Source organism: Phoxinus phoxinus (genome assembly GCF_949152265.1).
Source record: "Phoxinus phoxinus genome assembly, chromosome: 13".
NCBI classification, from domain to species: Eukaryota; Metazoa; Chordata; class Actinopteri; order Cypriniformes; family Leuciscidae; genus Phoxinus; species Phoxinus phoxinus.
In genome coordinates this window covers 2,929,137-2,949,465 of record NC_136888.1, presented here as the reverse complement: position 1 = coordinate 2,949,465, position 20,329 = coordinate 2,929,137, and the positions used below count along the sequence as shown (strand labels likewise).

Here is a 20,329-nt window from a genome sequence, read left to right as displayed (position 1 = left end):
TGAACTGTAGGCTACACCAAATGCTGCGCAAAAAAATAAATATCGACAATTTTTTTTCCAGAAGTTTCTGGACACGTAATTTGCGTAGTTGTAATTCATAGACGGGGATTATGCTAATTGATGAGTTTGCACGTGCGCCTTATATACAAATGATTGGAATTCATTAACATACACTCGTTTAACTATCAAAACTGATGTTTACTGTGTTTGTGAATCCGGAGTTGAGTTTTTCGGGAATGTCCATTTTATGTGCAAATTACTTTGAATGTACTCATATATTTACTCAGTTTCATGAATGAGGCCCATTATCTCACAGTTTTCTTCCTTTAATTTTAACAGTAAACCTCTTTTGTGCAGCACTTTTCCCCAAAATTAAAGGTTTAATTTAATTTAAATACATTTTTCAAAGAATATTTAAATTGTTCAAGTTTTATGCATGTGTGATTGTGTGTTTTATGATACAAATGTCTTATCAAAAACGAAAAAATTAAAGGAAAATGAACGAAATAAAACATTAAAATGTGATTGGCAAGGGCCTTAGGTTTAGCCTCTCTGTCTCTCTCGCTAAATCTATATTGCTCCGGGATCACACATCACTAATGAGGCATTGCTGACTGCTGGTGGTTTTGTCACATTTCTCCGACCATGAAACGTGTCATGTTACGTGCCTGAGAAGAAATCAATCCCCTGCATGCTCACCGCAGCTTTAAAGCGTTCCCGCAGGCAAGCTTCGTTAGCATTACAGGGCTTACATGGAGGAACTGTGTTCGACGCTTGCGTGAGTCATTGAGCTGTCACAGTTTGGCTGAGGAAAACACCTCTGCAGAGCTCATGAAAATAATCATTGCTCAAGGCAAAGTTTTGTTGTGCTTGTGCAATCGGCTGTCACCGCTCCAAAAGCTCTCGGATCCGACGCCAGAGACCGAACGCTCACTGTAATGATTGATCTCAGCTCAGCGATGTTGTAGATCACATGCTGTATTTGATCTTCTTCATGTTTATGGCAGCGTCTGTGTGATACACATTTCAGATGATCACTTTACATACATTTCAAACATGCCTCGTCACGGTACAACTGATAAACTCGACTTGTAAAAGTCCCATTAGTGAACATGCATTAACTAACAATGAGCATTACATTTGTTATGTATTTATTCATATTTGTTAAAAAAATACAACTTCATTGTTAGTTCATGTCAGCTCAGGTCCATTAAATAATATTTACAGATACAACTTTTGATTTAATAATGTGTTAAAACGAACATTAACTAAGCTTAATAAATGTTTTAAAGTATTTTTCATTGTTACTTCAAGTTAATTCATGTAGTTAACTAACACTTTCACAATTTAAAATGACAGTTCTCTATATGAATATATTGAAAATAAACGAACGACGAATGACCTGCCTAACCTGAGCATTTTCAAGAAACTTTTATTATCAAGACTTGACCCATTAATACTAACACTAATACCAAAAATAAAAACACAGCACTTTTATAGTAGCACTGGGCAAAATGATTAAATGTAAATGTAATGTAAAGTGTAATTTATTCCTGTGATCAAAGCTGAATGTTCAGCATCATTACTCCAGTCTTCAGTGTCACATGACCCTTCAGAAATCAGTATAATATGATGATTTGATGATCAAGAAACATTTATGATTATCATCACATCATGCAAGTATGGAAACCATAATACAGTGTTCTTTGATGAACAAAAAGTTTGAAGAACAGTATTTGAAATAGAAAAGATTGATTTAATAATGTATTAAAAGTATTAATTTCTTTAAAACAACTTTTGAACAGTACTGTACATCAGCAAGACATACTGTAGATCATAACAAGGCACCAAACTAAATATTTTATTTGATATGAGATCAACTTTTTCTGACTGTCTGCTCCAGTATTTGCTCCGCTGGTTTTCCACACACACTGCATTGCATCCGGATGGAGAGAAATACAACGATTATGAATAACGTATTGTGTGTAGATCATCATCAAAGTACAGTTTTGTGTGAACAGCAGCTGTTTGTTGCAGGATTTGTGTGTCAGGACCCTTTATCCCGACAGCTGCGCACTGACCGAGCTGCGCTTGACTCAAGAGTGAAGAACCCTACCCAGAAGCCTCAGGTACAGATACCCACACTTTACCTCATTTATATGGGTTTCCTTGTTTAGGATATACAACCGAGCAACACATGACTATTAGGCCAGTTACAATAATGTAACTTCTGTTGTTGTTCGTGGTCAGGGACTATTTTTTCCAGCGGAAGGAAGGCTTTTAGTGATTTTACGTCATGAAAGTTGCATTGATACATATTTTTCGGCTTTAATATTTGTATTGTGTGGTAACTGTTTTATAAAAGCAATAAGGTACTCGAGGCAAGTGCTGTATCGTGAATAACTCTGCTTCACGTCGTGTCTAACAACGCCCTTCAGCCATGACTTATTCACGATACAGCACAGCCTCGTAACTTATTGGTTACATAAGGCTGGTTCACATGGCAGGATAATTAGGCTGATTTTAGCCCCGATTCACCCCTTTCGACAATCTTAAGGATGCTCCGATTATCGTAAAATAATTTGATCAGATATTCCTGCCGTGTGTGGTGTGTTAAGTCTGCTCTCGTCTGCTCGGAAGGACGTCGGGACCGCTCCGATCACAAAATGGCAAGTAGAGGTAACTGCAGGCTGGAGCAATGGGCGTGCCATGAGGTCGGTAAGGAATGGGGCGTGCCGTGAGGAATGGGGCGTGCCGTAAGGTATTTTCAATTGGACGCGAAAAGCTTCCTGATCCGCATAAAAGCGAGCCATAAACTTAATCACTATAATTATTACACAAATAATTATACAAGACCAAATACATTTCTTTCACTGTAAAAATAGCAATAATGATATTAAGAATACATTCAAAAGTACGTTACCTTCGAAACCTTCTGTATGGCGCGGGTTACATGACGTCATCACCAGCGCGACTTTTTATAGGACCAATCATTAAAAAAAAATCATACTGTTTGTGAAAAATGCACTTTTTGTAACCTATGTTTGTAACACATCACTTGAAGATATTGAACATTTATTTTTGTATTGCCGTTTTCTATTTCTTTTTGGACTGACTTTAAAATAGATATGAGAAACATATTTGTCTTAATTTAGAACCTCATGACATTTTACTTTGTTTCCAAAACCCATATTTTTCTGAAAAACAATTTTATAAAAAAACAAAATTATATAATTCAATTATTTTGGCGAAGTTTTATATTCATAAGACAAAAATAAAAGAAACCCTCATATATTACCTTTTATAACACTGATCTCACAGTATACTTTGAAAGCCTTTCAAACATGAGATCACAAAACAAAGTTTTTGAAAATATCTATAACTACCTTAATATTATAAACTTTTAATTTTGCATTTATTTATATTATGTGCATTTTATACTTACTGTTATTCTCTGGTTTACACATTTATACTTGAAATGTCTGTAGCCTACTTGAACTAAATAATAAAATAAAAATATCATTAAAAAACTAATTAAATTATTATTTTAAAGATAAAAATATCTCCTGACACTATTAAAGTCATACTAGTTTTGAACTTTCATTTAAAGTAGGCTACATACAAACTAAAAGTAATGTTATTTTTTATAATAATGGTACAGCAAATGTTTTTGCTGTATAAAGGCATATTTACTGTACATGTTTGATCAAACACTCACCATATAATTATAAAATTAAGTAAAAACAGTTTAATAAACTATTAAGTGACATTAATCAATTAAGCAAAAACAAACACCATTTTATACAAAATACATTTATTCAGTTGTCATTTTTACAATTCATTTTTTGAAAAGTCAATAGAATGTCATCAAAGGCTTGTGTTCTAAGTCAAAACTCATTCCTAAGTCAAAACTCATTCCTTCACTGATTCATACTGTAGTAGCAGTCCATAGAAAGAAACAGAAGCCATCAAACTCTTTGTCTGAATAGAACATAGAACGCAGTGAAGACCCCCTTTTTTTTAGCTAAAGGAAATTATGTATAATTATGGTTACTGCTGATTGGCCAACGCAGTTGCCAGGAGGAAACTCCTTTGACCAATGAGAAACCTCTTACTACGCCCCTACCTCTTGCCACGCCCCTACCTCTTGCCACGCCCATTACTCCAAGCTGCAGCTACCCCTGTCTCCAAAATGGGGATATCCAACATGTTGGATTTTTTTTGCAGCCTGTGCACTGTGGCGTGAAGCCAATCAGAAAGCGAGGTGACGAGGCGGCGAGCAAGCACCGGGAAACAAAATCCAAACAGCCGCGGTATGGCGCACCAGAAAGTCCGGTGGACGTCGGAGATGGAGGATAACGCTTTTTTTTTTTTTTCGGTTAAAAACAAACTACAAACTATCGCCACTGCATCCTCTTCGTCCGCCATGATTGTTTACTCTGATGTCACGTTTGATCTCGAGGGATTTTGCGAGATTTCCCGTCTGACCTGGGAATGCTCGGGAGTCAAATCGGTTCGTGTGTGATGTGTTGATTTTGCCGTGTGGTTGCGCACCACACACTGCACGACCAAAACTGTTAGACCCGTGATTTTTTTATCGCCGTGTGTGGGGTCTCTCAGGTTTGGAAAATCGTCCGACAATTTTAAAATCGTCCCGTGTGAACCAGGCTTTAGACTACCTTGTTTTGGTATAATAATAATAAGAAGAAGAAGAAGAAACACCTTCATGTTACAGCATTTAGGTGTGTCTGCGCTAGACAAAAGTCAGTAGTAATAGATGGCACATCTAATTAGGAGGATCTCTATCATTGTGCAATTTTTAGTCTATGATTATTATTTTCTAAAGATGTTAAAAACTTGATGATGCCACTGTGACCCCCAGGGGTCAACAGACTTTATCGATTATGAGATTGATTAGTACTGTGGCTGCCATCTTGACTTAATTAAGCTGTACATACTTGAAACTTGACCCACAATTCCCTTCACTTTGACCCAGACAAATTTGTTTTAGACCTTCAGCTTTTTGATCAAAACGTTTATAAAATGACTCAACAATCTTTTACCAGATTAAATAAATATTTGTATACATTCTCTATGTATGTACAGTATATCACACTGAAAATTGGATGGAGTTTATGGGATTACTACTGTACATTTCCCATTAATTTCTGCTATTTTCACCTATATTTCCTAGTGTGTCTTAGCTAGACCTAAATTAAGGTTTGGCTCACTTATCATTAACCAGTATTTTTTAAAAAGGATTAGTAAAAGCCTGTTCGCATAAAGTACGATAATGATAACAATAAATATAACATTTTAACAGTCATTCTAATTCTATGACAATAAGTAAGTCCTGTTGGCTTCACTGTCATAGTCATTTATATTACGGTATAAACTGTCTGCTATTCTGCTATTTTTTTTCATGCCCCAATTTTTACAAAGACAGACCATTTTTTTGTTAATTTTTCAAATTGCTTGAATTGATTTGTTGGTCAAGCGTGTACGCCTGTCATGATTCTGCCATCTAGTCCTTGTCTTTCTTTAAGTCTTGTGGCAGGATCATGACAGACCCATGTTTTATGTGCAAACACATGGCCTTGTTGGGCCATGTGCTTGTGTTGTCTCGTCTTCTAGCCCCGCCCTCCTTGTTATCCTCGTTTTGTCATTATTGCTTTACCTGTGTCACCTGTTATATTATCATTAGTCTCGTCTTTATTGCTTTACCTGTGTCACCTGTTATGTTATCATTAGTCTCCCTATTTAATCCCCTTGTGTTTGCTGTCCTGTGTCGGTTCATTGTTAATCCTTGTCAAACCTATGTCAGTCTGTGAGTATCTTGTCAAGAGCTGTTGTCCTGTTACGCTATTACCAGTATTAGTTATTTGTTTCTTGTAGTTATCTGTCTCAGTCTAGTTAGTCTCCATTGTCATATCTTGTTCTCCATATCTTGTTTTGCCCCCTCGTGGGCTTTGTTTTCCCTGTTATTTGTATAATAAATCGTGTTGCCTTGACTACTGTCTGCAATTGGGTTCATCCTTCCTCACCATCATAACAACGCCATTGGTCCAGGACCATAAGCTTGAGATAAGCAACTAGTGCTCAACCCTGGTCACTAGATTGTGTTATTGGTTCCAAATGCTTATAATGGACTCGTAGTTTTTGGCCCACGGACAGTTTGGGTGGGACTCCTCAGCAACCCATCAAACTGGCTGGCAGAATGTGAGGCAGCTGTTTCATATCAATATGATGAAAAGGATTTAGGGAATTCCATGGTGGATTTGGAAGACAGTTCTCCTCCGCTAACAAACAAGATGTTAAGGAGCTGATTTCTCTGTCCATTTACTGTTTTCCCCCCCAGTGTAAACCAACGTGATCCAGCTTGATATATCAAACTCCCCTTTTTAAACCGAGCCGTGGATCTGCTGAGTGTTTGAGGCTTATGTGTGGGTTATATAGGAAGAGGTAATTAGGAGACTGCTGACTGAGATCTTTGAGTTGCTTGATACCCCATTTTTATAGTACAACTGCACTTTCTAGTTTTAATAAATTTGCGAACCTGAAGTGTCCTTCGGCCGAATCACTGCCGTATTGATATAGAGCTATTTTCCAGGACTACCGTATTTTCCGGACTAAAAGTCGCACTTTTTTTCATAGTTTGGCTGGTCCTGCGACTTGCAGGGGCGACTTATATCACAATTAATTCATACTGACTGAGATGAATCAAGAGAAAACATTACCGTCTACAGCCGCGAGAGGGCGCTCTAGTTAGCGGAGTTGTTCAGAAGTGACACCGAGGAAGAACTCAATGTATTCAGTGTTGAGGAGTGAGATCGGGAGCTTGGTGAACTTGCTGACCGGTAACTTGTTGGACTCGCTGGCTAATGTTAGTTTAGCCTATTCAGCCTCACATGTATATTTTCTTTATGCTATTGTGGAGCTGAATAACTGTTAATGTGTTACGCTAACACACCGGACACCTTCAGCCTGTTCTGTGTGCTATTGTGGAGCTGAATAACCTTTCCAGATTAAATGTCTGTTCTTGATCTTGGATTTTGTGAAATACATTTCTAAATAAATGCGACTTATAGTCCAGTGCGACTTATATGTTTTTTTCCTCTTCATGACACATAGACTGCTTAAGTTAAGTTATTGTGTACAGTATTACTAAGTAGAGTATTATAAGAAAGAAAGAAAGAAAGAAAGAAAGAAAGAGAGAAGAGAGTGTGTGTGATTACCTGCGTCTGGTATAGCTTTCGATCTCTAGGTCAAGTCATAAATTTTAAAAAATGATACATCAGTTTGCCATGTCCGTGTGCGCCAATATCTCTGTCATAGCATCCCTTCAAGAGGTAAGGGGATTTCACATGACAGACATCAGCGCTGTTCAATGCATTGAATATGCAAAGTTCAAATAATCTCCTTGTTAAAAACCTTGTTTCATTCCTCAATGAATCTGTAGTAACTGAAAAGTCTACTAACACACTCATAAAGACCGTTTCTCCTCCGGCATTGCCGTTCGCTGGGAGAAATGCGCGGAGGGATACAAACGGTGAACAGTCCCTGTGCTGATACTAGGGGAATATTGCATGGTGCTGACCGCCTCAGCCAATCAGATTCGAGGTCCAGATCTAACTTGTATAAACACTAATAACTAAACTGAAGCAGTCCATTCCTTCGTTGCAAGTTCTAAAGTGACATTTTCGAATTATTAACAGATGCTTGTATCCGTGGCAAAATAAAGTAGTTCCACACACTAGAGACTTTTTTTTTATTATTATTTTTTTATTTTTTATCCCCCTGTGGTGAAAATCAAGCTTTTAATATTGTTATAAACCATGTGTAAGTTCATAAGTCGACAGCATTGCTGAGTATTTTCTGCTTAAAACTGTCACAGTGTCTGGTTTGTGTATTCCTGGTGTCCACTAGATGTCCTCTTCCCCACGGTGTCATCCACATTATAACTACATTTCCCATGATCCTGTCTGTCACTGAGTGTTCATTGTGTTCAGCTGTTTCTCGTCACCTCGTTTAGCACTTGTGTATATATACCCTGTCAGTTTCAGTGTTTGTCACGGAGTCCTTGTTTAATGTCCCCACACTTCCGTTCCTGTTGCTGCCCGTTTGTTGTTCATGTCTTGTGTCTTTGGATTGCTCTACTGGATTTTGACCCTTGCCTGGACTGGTTTTGTGAGTACGGATTTCCCCTAATAAATACTGCGCCTGGACCTTACCTTTTCCTGTGTGTGTGTCGTGACAAAAACTGCAGTGAACCAAAGACTGGTGTTTCTGACGTCACACACTACCTTGTAACCAATCAGATCAACGTGTGATCGTCAACCGGTGGATCTCTGAGTGAGTGAGTGAGTGAGTGGAGGCGGGGCTCATTCTCATTTTCATAGAACCGCGTATACTAAATGAGGCAAGGGTGTCGAGTTACATTCAAGATATTTTAAGGCATGAATACATTATTTTCAAGGAAAACACATTTAAATATGTCATTTTGGTGATCAAAGATGAGTTTTAAGGGATAAAATATTTAACTTCAGGGGGACTTTAAATACTTGGTTTGTTGAACTGTTGTATATAAGCAATATCACACTCATAGCCGTGCGATATGGCTCTATATAATGATTACCTACGGCCGGATCACAGCCGAGCTGATATATACAAGTGTGATGTTGCTCTATAGGTGCTTTCAGCACAGCTCTCACCGATGGCCAAAAGTGATGAGAATAGACACATTTATGTACAGTAGGTGTTTGGCAGTTACTTAAATATGTGATAAAACAGCCATAACACCAAATCCATTAAAACTGAGGCAGTTTTATCTTTATAATGAAGTGTTTAATTGTAAGTGCTACATATTTCCAGTTAATTTAAACCATGCACACATTAAGCACACGATACAGAAATGAGCTTTAGAGAGTTTATGAGGTGTGTTGATGATCATGTCCGTAGCACAAATGGTGCAGGACTGGTTATGTGTGTAAGTTTAATAATTACATCCTTTTAAACAGCATGTGAAAGCAGTGTGTATATGCGATGTCACAATGCAACTACTACAGTAGATTTCACAGTTCCTACTATATAACAGAGCTATAGCTATAGAGCTTCTATAGACAATAAGGCATTTCTGTTAAGGGTTCGCTCAGATCACCAACTCTAACTATGAGCAGTAGTACTTTCTTGCTCACCAGCTACTATGGCTAGTTGTTTTCTAAAGTTACTAGCCACTCAGCATTTTCACTGACCACAATTTTGACATCAATACCATAGGGAAAAACTGCCATATAGATATTTTGGTAACACTCTACAATAGGTTTCATTAGTTAACATGAACTAACAATGAACTTCACTTCTACACCATTTATTAATCTTAATGTTAATTTTAACATGTACTAATACATTATTAAAATCAGAAGTTGTATTTGTTAACATTAGTTAATGCACTGTGAACTAACATGAACAAACAATCAACAGCTGGATTTTTATTAGCTAACGTTAGCAAAGATGAATAAATAATGTAACGGATATATTGCTCATGGTTAGTTCATGTTAGTTAATACATTAACTAGTGTTAACAAATGAGACCTTATTGTAAAGTGTTACCGATATTTGTAATATTATCTCATAATTTGGCTGCCGGTATATTAGGCTGCTGTTACTTTAAGACCTGACACATGTTTTATATAGCCAATAGCAACTTTTTCACAGCTTGGCACTTTGGGTGTGAGCACAAAATCTGTGGGAATGAGCACAATTATGTTGAATTATGACGCCGTTTCCATTCCGTAACCAATTAACATTAACTGCCATCTTGTCACAGTCAGCTAGCTCACTCGTAACATTGTGTTTTAATGGTGCATGTACTTTTTAAATAACCATACTGTAACTTGTAAGAAACCAAGCCGTTTGTAAATCCGTCAAGGTTTCAGCGAGATAAGAGGATTTGTGTTCATGCAGATCACTCACCGTACATCAGGAACCACAGAGCCCGCCAGAACGCTTGCCTGTGACAAGATGGCCGCCGGTGATGCCGTTCGAGACTCGGCCGTAAGACATCTAGCCTCTATTATGTATTTCTATGGGTTTACGTTTCCAGCCACCGCACGACATTATTATTAATGGAGGAGACGCAGGTGTGTGTATCATCACAGCATTAATGGCAAGGAAAGCCTCTTATACTTGAGCTGCACATATGAGGAGTTTCTGTGTGTTTCTCACTCATTTCTGCTTCGAGCTCTCGATAAACTGTGGCATTTCTTTGAGGTTTAGAATCCAGTATTCCTGTAATTCTTTTGTCTTTTATGAGTTTAATAAACAACTCTGTCTCGTCTTCTGTCCAAACACACAGCATCATCTACGTCAGGTGACTGTAAATGTGCAAAAACTGTTTCCATTGCAGTTTTGCTAAATATTCCTTTTTCGAATTGCCTGAAAAACTTCCTCATGTAAGCGTAAAAACTTTTTTGCTATAAATGGGAGTTTTTTGCAAAATTGACATGTTTCCATTGGGCGTATTTTAAATTTTAAATTTCAATTTGCACAATTTGAAGGGTAATGGAAACGCGGCTACTGCTGAAATACACCAGCATTAGGTGTGTGGTAGTAGTAGTAATACTGATGATACGTTAGATGTGTAATATTTGTGTAATAAATCCCTCTGATCCTCAGCGCCAGAGACCGCCATCCTCCAACAGTGGCGACCCAGAAGCCCAGAGAGAGAAACACAGCACGAAGCCAGCGGAGAGCACACTGGGCCTGACAGCAGAAGAGGTCAGCATCAGACTCTCAGCCCACGCTGTTCCACGACTTCAGCCAGATCATGCCTGTGTTAGGAATGTGAAGATAGCAGGCTGATGCATGCACTTTCTTCTTGGCTGCTCCTTACATATTTGATATTGAACAGCATGTTCTGATGTCTCTCCTGGACAGATGAAAGTTCTGCGGAGGGTACAGGAGGAATATGACAGGAGAGGCGGATTCGTTCGGATTTTTCCTACTCCGGACACCTGGGAACTGTACAGGTTAGAGAATGACAGGACAGAAAGAGAGACGGTTTGCATATCAGAAACTGCTAAGAGGATTTAACTGAAGCCCAGACATGGGCTTAAACAAAAGCAATTTGTTAAAGAGCAACTTTACAATTAGTTTACATTTGTAAACATCAGTTCTATAGGGTTAGGGTTTAGTTTAGGGAGAGTTGCATGTAATTATGCAAAATTCACTGTTATTACTTTAGTAAGTGCATGTAACGTGGACACTGTAAAATAAAGTGTTACCACGTTTATTATTAACTATTAACAGTTAGTCAACTTTTATAAACACATTATTAAAATCAGTATCTGTTATTATTATTTAACAATGAGCAGTTGTGTTTGTATTAACTAATGTTAACAAAGATTCATAAATACTGCAACAAATGTAATGCTCATTGTTTAGCTAATGCATTAACTAATGGAAACTTATAAAGTGTTACTGTAATTACATGGTAAAACCACACTGTTGCATCATTATTCATTTACAGCCATAAAATGGTTGTTGTGGTTCAACAGAATGCAAAGGCCAATTTTGAACACTTACAAATTTAATACAGCAGCTAAAGTCAGTTGTGACTCCTTGTTCTGTAAAGCCCGGGGCAGGAAACACCAAGCCGACGTCAAAGCACTAGCTGACCAAAAAGCTGGACTTAAACACACTAAAAGGACTGAGGGCGACTGTTAACAAGCACGTGTGTTCTGCGTCTGCATGTAATGAAGTAACCGTCTATATCCGCAGGTATCAATAGTCTATTTTCCTCATTCAAAAACTAGGGCTGCAGATATACACACCGTAAACAAAGCAGCGCTTGCTTACCATTCTGAATATGATCACTCTCTGCGTGTGTTGCAGAAACCCAGAGTGATCACCCAGTGGTTGATCTGAGTTATACCATGGTCTGGGTGAATGCTCGATTCTGATTGGCTGCAGGGTGTCCGTTAAAAAGTGATGTAGGACACCTAGTAAAGTAGTTCTGGTGAAACTGCCTGTTTACCATTCGAAATTAATAAATAAATGCGCTGCCTACAACAGCTGTGAGTAACCATAGCAACAGGCAGTCAAAGTATCTGTTAACAATTTGCTCTATCAAAACAAACATCTAACGTTAGTTAGATATTACATAGCCTACTAATACAACAATGAGCGACTTCGTTATTTCTTTTAACATTTATGGAGAATATGACAACTTTGACGACTGGGATGCTGCTGAAGAAAGAAAAAAAAGTAAATAAAACGGAGAAACGACACAAAGAGATAACACCGGGAGAATTGAATCAAATAGAAGACGAAAAAGATAAGATCAACACACAAAAAAATACGAAATGGGCAGTAAATACACTCAGAGACTTTATTGTTTTATGTGCAATACAAAAATAACTATGCCTACCTTTGTGTTTCATGAAAAAAAAAAAAATGCATTTTTGAACCTGAAGGGTTCTACAAGCTGAGCGGACTATAAATATCTCCGGTTGCTAAATAAACCGTCAGGCAAGTTATTATTTGTAAAAACTAGATTTAGCCTAATTAAAATAGTAAGTTTTATAAAAAGTTTTATTTGGCAAGAACAAATAAAAAGTTTTATTTGGCAAGTGACCATGGTATAAGCGGGTTAATGCCCTCCGAGGTGTCCATTGTCAGGTTTTAATGGACTTCGGCGGAGGCCGTCGTCCATTAAAACCTGACAATGGACACCTCGTCGGGCATTAACCCTTACTTAACAGACTTGAGTTTGGTGTTTCAGTGCCAACATCATTCACTAATTATTTATTAGTGAATGATAAATACATTCACTACATCCCCCCCCCCCCCACACACACACACACACACACACACTTGAAGAAATAGACTTGAATGAGTCATAAATAAAGATTATTGGAGTACGTTTTACATGAAAATACTATTTCAGTCTTTCTACTTAAAGATTTTGCATAGTTTTCTTTGTAATTATTTGTGAAATTTACTAAATTTTTGAGTAAAAATGGTTTCAAAGTAAATCCTACACCAATTGTTTTTTTTCAGTGTAGAAAGGATGTTAGCATAAATGCCATTGAACACTAGAATGAATGCACTATTACGCCACTTACTAGTGATAGGAAACATCTGCGGGCAGGTTACGCGTTTACTAATGTTAGACCGATCCAGATGTGCGTATACCAGGCCAATCAGAGCCAGCGTTAGTCTTTCTTCTCTGAGCTGGGAGGTTATGCATGAATATGTTAGATAGGCAAAGAAAATGAGATTTCAGTCATGCGTATATCTTTCCCATCACTCATGCATGTGTTCTGCACTCCTGATTGGATCTGCCGGTTTAGTTAAATCCTGGATCTGCCTCTGACATCATGACATGAGCCGGACTAGTACTGGTGCTTTGAAGAAGTTACAGGAAATCATATTTTAGTCATGTTTGAAGCATTTCTCCAATAATTAGTGTAATAAATTATTCAAAATAGCATGACTACAATTCAGAATAATAATAAGGATGTGAACACTCAGAAATATTGAGTCTTTTTTTTTACTATTTTACTAAAAATTGTTTTACAAAAGTTTTTTTTTTTTTAAATGGAAGCAAACATGAATTACAAGAGCAGGTTTCTTGAATATCTCTAAGAGCTTGAGTTGTTAACCAGCTTTCTGAAAGATTTCCGTCCATCATCTTGGACATCCTTATTTATCACTGACCCCAAGAGTCTCTACGCATGAACACTTCTTTCTCATTGCCTGAAGACGCTTTTAACAGGCGCTCATGAACCATAACGGGAGAGTGTTGAAACCGCGTGACTGAAAGACACATTTATGTCTTGAATAAACATTCACTTCACCCGAAATATATTGTTAAGTGACATAGGAAAATAGCTAAGGCTTTTTAAATGCTAGTTTGAGCTAGGTCTGGAAAAATGTTGCAGTCATTTAATGTTCAGCACCTCATAATTTAGTAATTCACACCATTAGCCAGTTAGTGATGAAGCAACTAATTCTGGCTGCGTGAAGGCAGAGCGCAGTATTGTTCCTAAGGCATGACCGATGCGCTCTTGTGGAGAGCCAGTTGGCCAAACGTCCACCGAACACCATAAAGCATCTGACCAATCATTACGTGTGTCGGGTCGTAAACATGCAGAGCTAACAGGCTCCTTTCGGTTTTTACACAATGGAAAAGTGCAAGAAACATCTTGTTTGCGTAAGACTCGGCTGATTGTTTGCCGCAGAATCGGTCAGGACTTGTTGTGTAATTAGTTTCTCTGTATCTCTCTTTCAGTGTTTATCTGGAATACAAGACATCTATGAACGCCATGCTGGCTAATAAACTTTTCCATGGAAGGTAAGCCTTGCTGCCGTGGTTGGAAAGATCATCATCTATTTAAGGAATTTTCAGCTTGAGGGTTTTTTTGTTGATATTGAATGCGAGGATGTCATACAAAGGCTTATATGCCCTGATAAAATGTCTATATTTCTTAGAGGAGCCCTTAAATAAGACTCCACTATGGCCAAAAGTTTTTCTGAACATTAGTCTCTTTAATAAGTTGGCAGAACTCAAAACATTTAAGGCATTCAATTGCCTCAATTTTTTTAAGTTTTGAAATTCAAAGTTTAAGCAAGCAGAACTAGCAGATTTTTATTTTATACTTATACATTTTAATTGTACTTAACTTGAAATGTTTGAGTACACTAATTCATACAATTAACTTAAAACTTTCATGTACTCTCAATGTGACATTTTTTTAAGTATAAACTTAGCTAGCTTTAACAAGCTAATCTGCTAACATACTAATTGGTTAACATATTAGCAATAGTATGTTATACAGAAGCACTTGCTGTACGAGTGCAACAATATAAAGGTATTATTCACTCTCAGATCAAGCTCATGCTCCACTCGTCACCATGATGTAACTATCCTAAAACCAACAATAACAGAAATTCTTCTAAATTAGCATAACAAAACATTAATCACTACTAAATCTCCCACTTAACATTAATCTTGCACAAAAAAACATTATATTACACTTAATTTTAGTATTTACTCTCCCTTTTGAGTGCCATCGGCAAAGCATGCTGGGAAATAGACGTTTCAGTGAAACTTAAGTTCGTCTAAATTAAAATAAATAATTTCATAAAACAACGAAGCAGTTCAGCTTACTTAAAATATATCAGTTCTGTGAACTTGAAAGAAAAATAAAGTGCTAAATACTCATAAAAGTTCATTTGACTGAACTAATTAGTTAAATGTAAGTTTGTCCAACTCAAACCAGTTAATTATTTTGAGCGTTCGGGTTTACAGATCGGAATGGTACGTATGGTCAGTAAAGGTTTAACTTAGTAAAGGTTTTGACACTTGTAAAAAGGTTAAATGTTCCTGAAAAAACTCACACTTGTGTTGTTAACGGACAAAAATGAGCACATTGGAAATGAATGGGAGACGAATTTCCTCTAGTGGAAGCGTTTGGCACTGCAGCCAAACAACATCTCACGGAAAGCTCATTTTTTTAGATATCAACCTCAAATTTGGAACAAAACTTGTTTAGATTTATGGCTTTGATTTTCTTTCAGTTTTAGAGTAAAATGCGTTTTGGAAAATATATATTTCATACAAAATAAAGTCTGCGCTCCAAAGCATTAAAAGATTGATGAACGTTTAAGTTGGAAATGACATTTTCAGGTTTACTCTCAAAAAAGTGAATAAATGGACTATAACTACTGCCTAAACATAATTTAGTAGCATAAAATCCCCCAAAAATACAAAAATATTAAATAAAGAATATAATCAAACTAAAATATAGTACAATAATTTAATTGACCGACACACATACCAGAGGGTTTAAACTGATCTGTTGCTCTTTCGTTTCTCAGATCTGTGACCTCCCGCTCAAGGTTAGTGTCTGTGATTTCAACCTCTGAACACACACACACACACACACACACACACACACACACAAACTGTGCTAGAAAAACCAGGTTTGCCGTGTTTCGTTGCACAGGAACAGGGCGAATGATAATGTCCATCTGGTGGTGGGGGCCTTTTACACACATCATGTAGTTCAATACGAAAGGAAGCTTCTGACTCTGGAGGCACGGAAGCAGAAGCGCAGAGGAAGACGACGAGCAGGTGCGTTTGCATAAGAGCATTCGAGGGGATTCGTTTCTGAATTGTTCTCATTTGTAAGTCGCTTTGGATAAAAGCGTCTGCTAAATTAATAAATGTGAATGGCGTTTGAGTGGCAGGATGCCTGTCGTTTCATGTACTGATTGAGATCTCCCACCTGAGCTGGTTATGAGCATTAGCAAAACACCATGTGCATGCAATGGTCACACTTCATATTAGGTGTCTTTAACTACTATATATAAATAAATAAAAAGTACTACAATGTACTTATTGTGTTGATGTTGTGAAACTCTTGTGCTTCTACTGATGTGGGTGGACAGGTTTAATGGCATGAGTAGGGCAACAGTGTAGTTATAGATGTAATTACAGAAATTAGTTACGGCTGTGATTTACATGCAGGCATTTTTAAATATAAGACATGAAATTATTAAATTAAATGTTAGTACATACAGTAGCAGTTAAAAACACTTAAGATAAAGTGGGACTGACACGTTTTACTATGTCCAGTTTGAGAAGTTGTGATCCAGACTCAACATTTTGTTTAATTTGTTTACTAAAAATGTCCAGCATTTGATATACATAGATCACAGGAGAATTCATTCAGTTTTGTTTTGTTTTGTTTTCTCTGACTTATCTCACATCTCAAATCACCATTCATTTTATGGTTGAAATAAAATAAAATACAATTAATTTTTCCAATTATATAGCTAGCATTTTCTAAATACATACAATTCAATTATATTTTCTCACTTTTTGCATAATTTGACAAATTACAGCTAGATTGAAAAAAGAAATAAACTGTTCATAAGTGATATTTAACTTTATTTAACTTTATTTTCTTCACGTCTCATATTTCATCCCAAACTCTGACACTAATGTCTGCTTGGTACGTACATTACCTTTTTGATAAATTTTTTTATTATAATATTGAAACATTTATTTAAAATAGTTAAAATTTTGGAAAGATTTTGGATAGTTTTCATTTTGTAATCTAATACTTTGTTTAAATTGTAAAATCTACATTAAGACATAAACAGTAAATGAAGAATAAAAAATGTGTTTGGTCGAGATACAGCCTCTGAACCAATTTTGGGTTGACATTGTTAAGTTTGTGACATCATAACTTTTGAACAAAGATGAATATAATAATTCGGTTCAGTCATTTCTGTACGACTCGGTCCAAAGATCATCTGAGACAAATTTCCTAAGAATTGGACAAAGTTTCTCCAGGAGGAGTAGTGAAAAAAACTGAATACTGTTCTTTTCAAAATGACAACTATTGTAATGGTCAAAAAGTCTTAAAGGGGTGATAGACTGCTTTTATAGGGTATTTCACACTGTTCCCTAAGGTCTCCAAATAGGGTATGTAACATTGGTTGGGCTGACAATGCCCCCCTGAGAAATAGCCCCAGAATGAAACGCGCGGTTTTCTCCCTTTTATGGTATGCTCATGAATATTTATATGAGCTGCACGCTGATTGGTTGGTTTACAACGAGGAATCTCCAAAGCAAAGACGCAACATACCCACTGAAGATTGGCAGCACTCACGGTGTATCTAAACTACTATTGAGTAAATATATAAATTAAACCAAACCGTCACACTAACTGTACCTGCTAGATAACAATAGCTACAGGGAGTCTACAGATATCAACAAGTTAAATTTAAGTCTTTTTAAGACCTTTTTAATACCACCTTATATGAAATTTAAGACCAAACCTGCAATGTAAATACACACATACATATATATATATATATATATATATATATATATATATATATATATGTAAATCATCACATATCACTAAATATCATTGCTGTCACAAATGCTATTTATTATTATCTTATTATTATATCATATTTTGAAGGAGAAAATAATTTTTCAAATACCTTGATTCCCATTGTACCGAGTTAAAACTTTGAGATTCTGTGTATGGCCATTTTACCCACGAGCTGCTGTTATTCAACTATGCCAAGGTAAACTTGGTTTTACATTCTATCACCCCTGTAATGTAAGATGTTGAATGTGGTCAACATGAAGAGAGTAATCTGCTGAACTTAATCTACAACTAAGGATTCAAAAGTTATACCCATTTGAAATTTTGATTTGGTGCTATAGATTTGGTCGTAGAGACCCCAAAATTGGTCAGATTGCTATTCATTACCTTCACTACAAGTGTGCCAAATTTCATCATTTTCCTATGTGCTGTTGACATTGATTCCCATTAAGCAGGGATAATTGTGTCCTTAACGTGACCAGGCCTTAAATCTTAAAATCTAGCATAGCAGGATAAGCTTTAGTCAACCTTTAACATGAATACTACTAAACCATTAGAATAAACTATAAATAAATTAATGCACATTCCAAAACCAGATTGTTGAAAAATGTGCATGCATGTCCATCACTCTAAATGAGAAAAAGTCACTCAATATTGAGGAAACCAGCATTTCTTTAAGCTTCTGAGCAAATGTTATCTCACCAGCTCAGTGAAAACTAGTCCTGGGCTATTGCTGATACTGGTGTCATGTTTTAAAATATCTGATGTGTGTTTTCAGGCCTCAAACCCTCTCAATCCCCTCACATCAGTGAGGATGAGGACGGGCTGGAGGAAGAGGCCGAGCTGAAATCATCTCACACACACTCAAACCCTGCGCTGGAACAACGCTCACAACCCAGAGTCAATCTGCTCCACATCCTCCAGCAGGGATGGGACCTCAGGTCAGTGTGGACACACAGAATTATGGGTAATCAGTTGGCCCCTTACAGAATCTAAACGTTTTGCTCATTTTCTGTGCACTGTAAAAAAAAAAAATTATTGTAAAAATTCTAAATTTACTAACAATTTCTGAGTAAAAATTGTTTCAAAGTAAATCCTAGAAGTTTTTTTTTCCAGTGTACGGAGAGCAATGGTGTGTATTTCTGTAGAAAGCTACTGTCTTGCCCTCTTGACTGCATATATCTAGATTTAGCGGTGCTTTTCTTAAGTACTTTAAACTCTGCTCATCTGCTGGAATAGTTGTCTTGTAGGTAACCATATTTGTGTAAAAAATTTAATCGAAAAATGACAATCATTCAAATATCAGACATTTCAGAAGAGTATGTGTGCAGACTCTCTGTAAACACCTGCAATGAAATTCATACAATTGAAACCATTATTTAAAATACATTTATTTTTATTAATTCAATGAAAAAGAGACAATGTACATAAATAAACATCTAAATAAATTGTTTGTTAATTTTCATCAGCAAAAGCTGTTCTTCTATCTATCCATGATAAAAGTGCATCTGTCCATCATAAAAGTGCATCTATCAATCATAAAAGTGCATTTATCAATCATAAAAGTGCATCTATCCATCATAAAAGTGCATCTATCCATGATAAAAGTGCATCTATCAATCATAAAAGTGCATTTATCAATCATAAAAGTGCATCTATCAATCATAAAAGTGCATCTATCCATCATAAAAATGCATCTATCCATGATAAAAGTGCATCTATCAATCATAAAAGTGCATTTATCAATCATAAAAGTGCATCTATCCATGATAAAGTGCATTTATCAATCATAAAAGTGCATTTATCAATCATAAAAGTGCATTTATCAATCATAAAAGTGCATCTATCAATCATAAAAGTGCATCTATCCATCATAAAAGTGCATCTATCCATGATAAAAGTGCATCTATCAATCATAAAAGTGCATTTATCAATCATAAAAGTGCATCTATCAATCATAAAAGTGCATCTATCAATCATAAAAGTGCATTTATCAATCATAAAAGTGCATCTATCCATCATAAAAGTGCATCTATCCATGATAAAAGTGCATCTATCAATCATAAAAGTGCATTTATCAATCATAAAAGTGCATCTATCAATCATAAAAGTGCATCTATCAATCATAAAAGTGCATTTATCAATCATAAAAGTGCATTTATCAATCATAAAAGGGCATCTATCAATCATAAAAGTGCATCTATCCATGATAAAAGTGCATCTATCCATGATAAAAGTGCATCTGTCCATCATAAAAGTGCATTTATCAATCATAAAAGTGCATCTATCCATCATAAAAGTGCATCTATCCATGATAAAAGTGCATCTATCAATCATAAAAGTGCATTTATCAATCATAAAAGTGCATCTATCAATCATAAAAGTGCATCTATCCATCATAAAAATGCATCTATCCA

The 20,329-nt window shown here is 36.3% G+C and overlaps 1 protein-coding gene across 3 annotated transcripts in view; it reads left to right on the top strand.

Annotated features, from left to right (window-relative positions):
* ttll5 (tubulin tyrosine ligase-like family, member 5) overlaps positions 1–20,329 on the top strand; it is a 169,311-nt gene that overhangs the window by 46,940 nt on the left and 102,042 nt on the right. For 2 of the 3 annotated variants that reach the window (XR_013800000.1, XM_079633051.1), the window contains exons 15-21: positions 2,038–2,129; positions 10,675–10,776; positions 10,936–11,027; positions 14,294–14,356; positions 15,883–15,903; positions 16,011–16,138; positions 18,691–18,853. Coding sequence is in view for 2 of the 3 variants with exons in the window: in XM_079633051.1 (XP_079489177.1) it covers positions 2,038–2,129; positions 10,675–10,776; positions 10,936–11,027; positions 14,294–14,356; positions 15,883–15,903; positions 16,011–16,138; positions 18,691–18,853 (661 nt within the window). In the remaining variant the exon portion in view is untranslated. The remainder of the gene's footprint in view (positions 1–2,037; positions 2,130–10,674; positions 10,777–10,935; positions 11,028–14,293; positions 14,357–15,882; positions 15,904–16,010; positions 16,139–18,690; positions 18,854–20,329) is intronic. The other variant, XM_079633052.1, reaches the window with a different exon arrangement.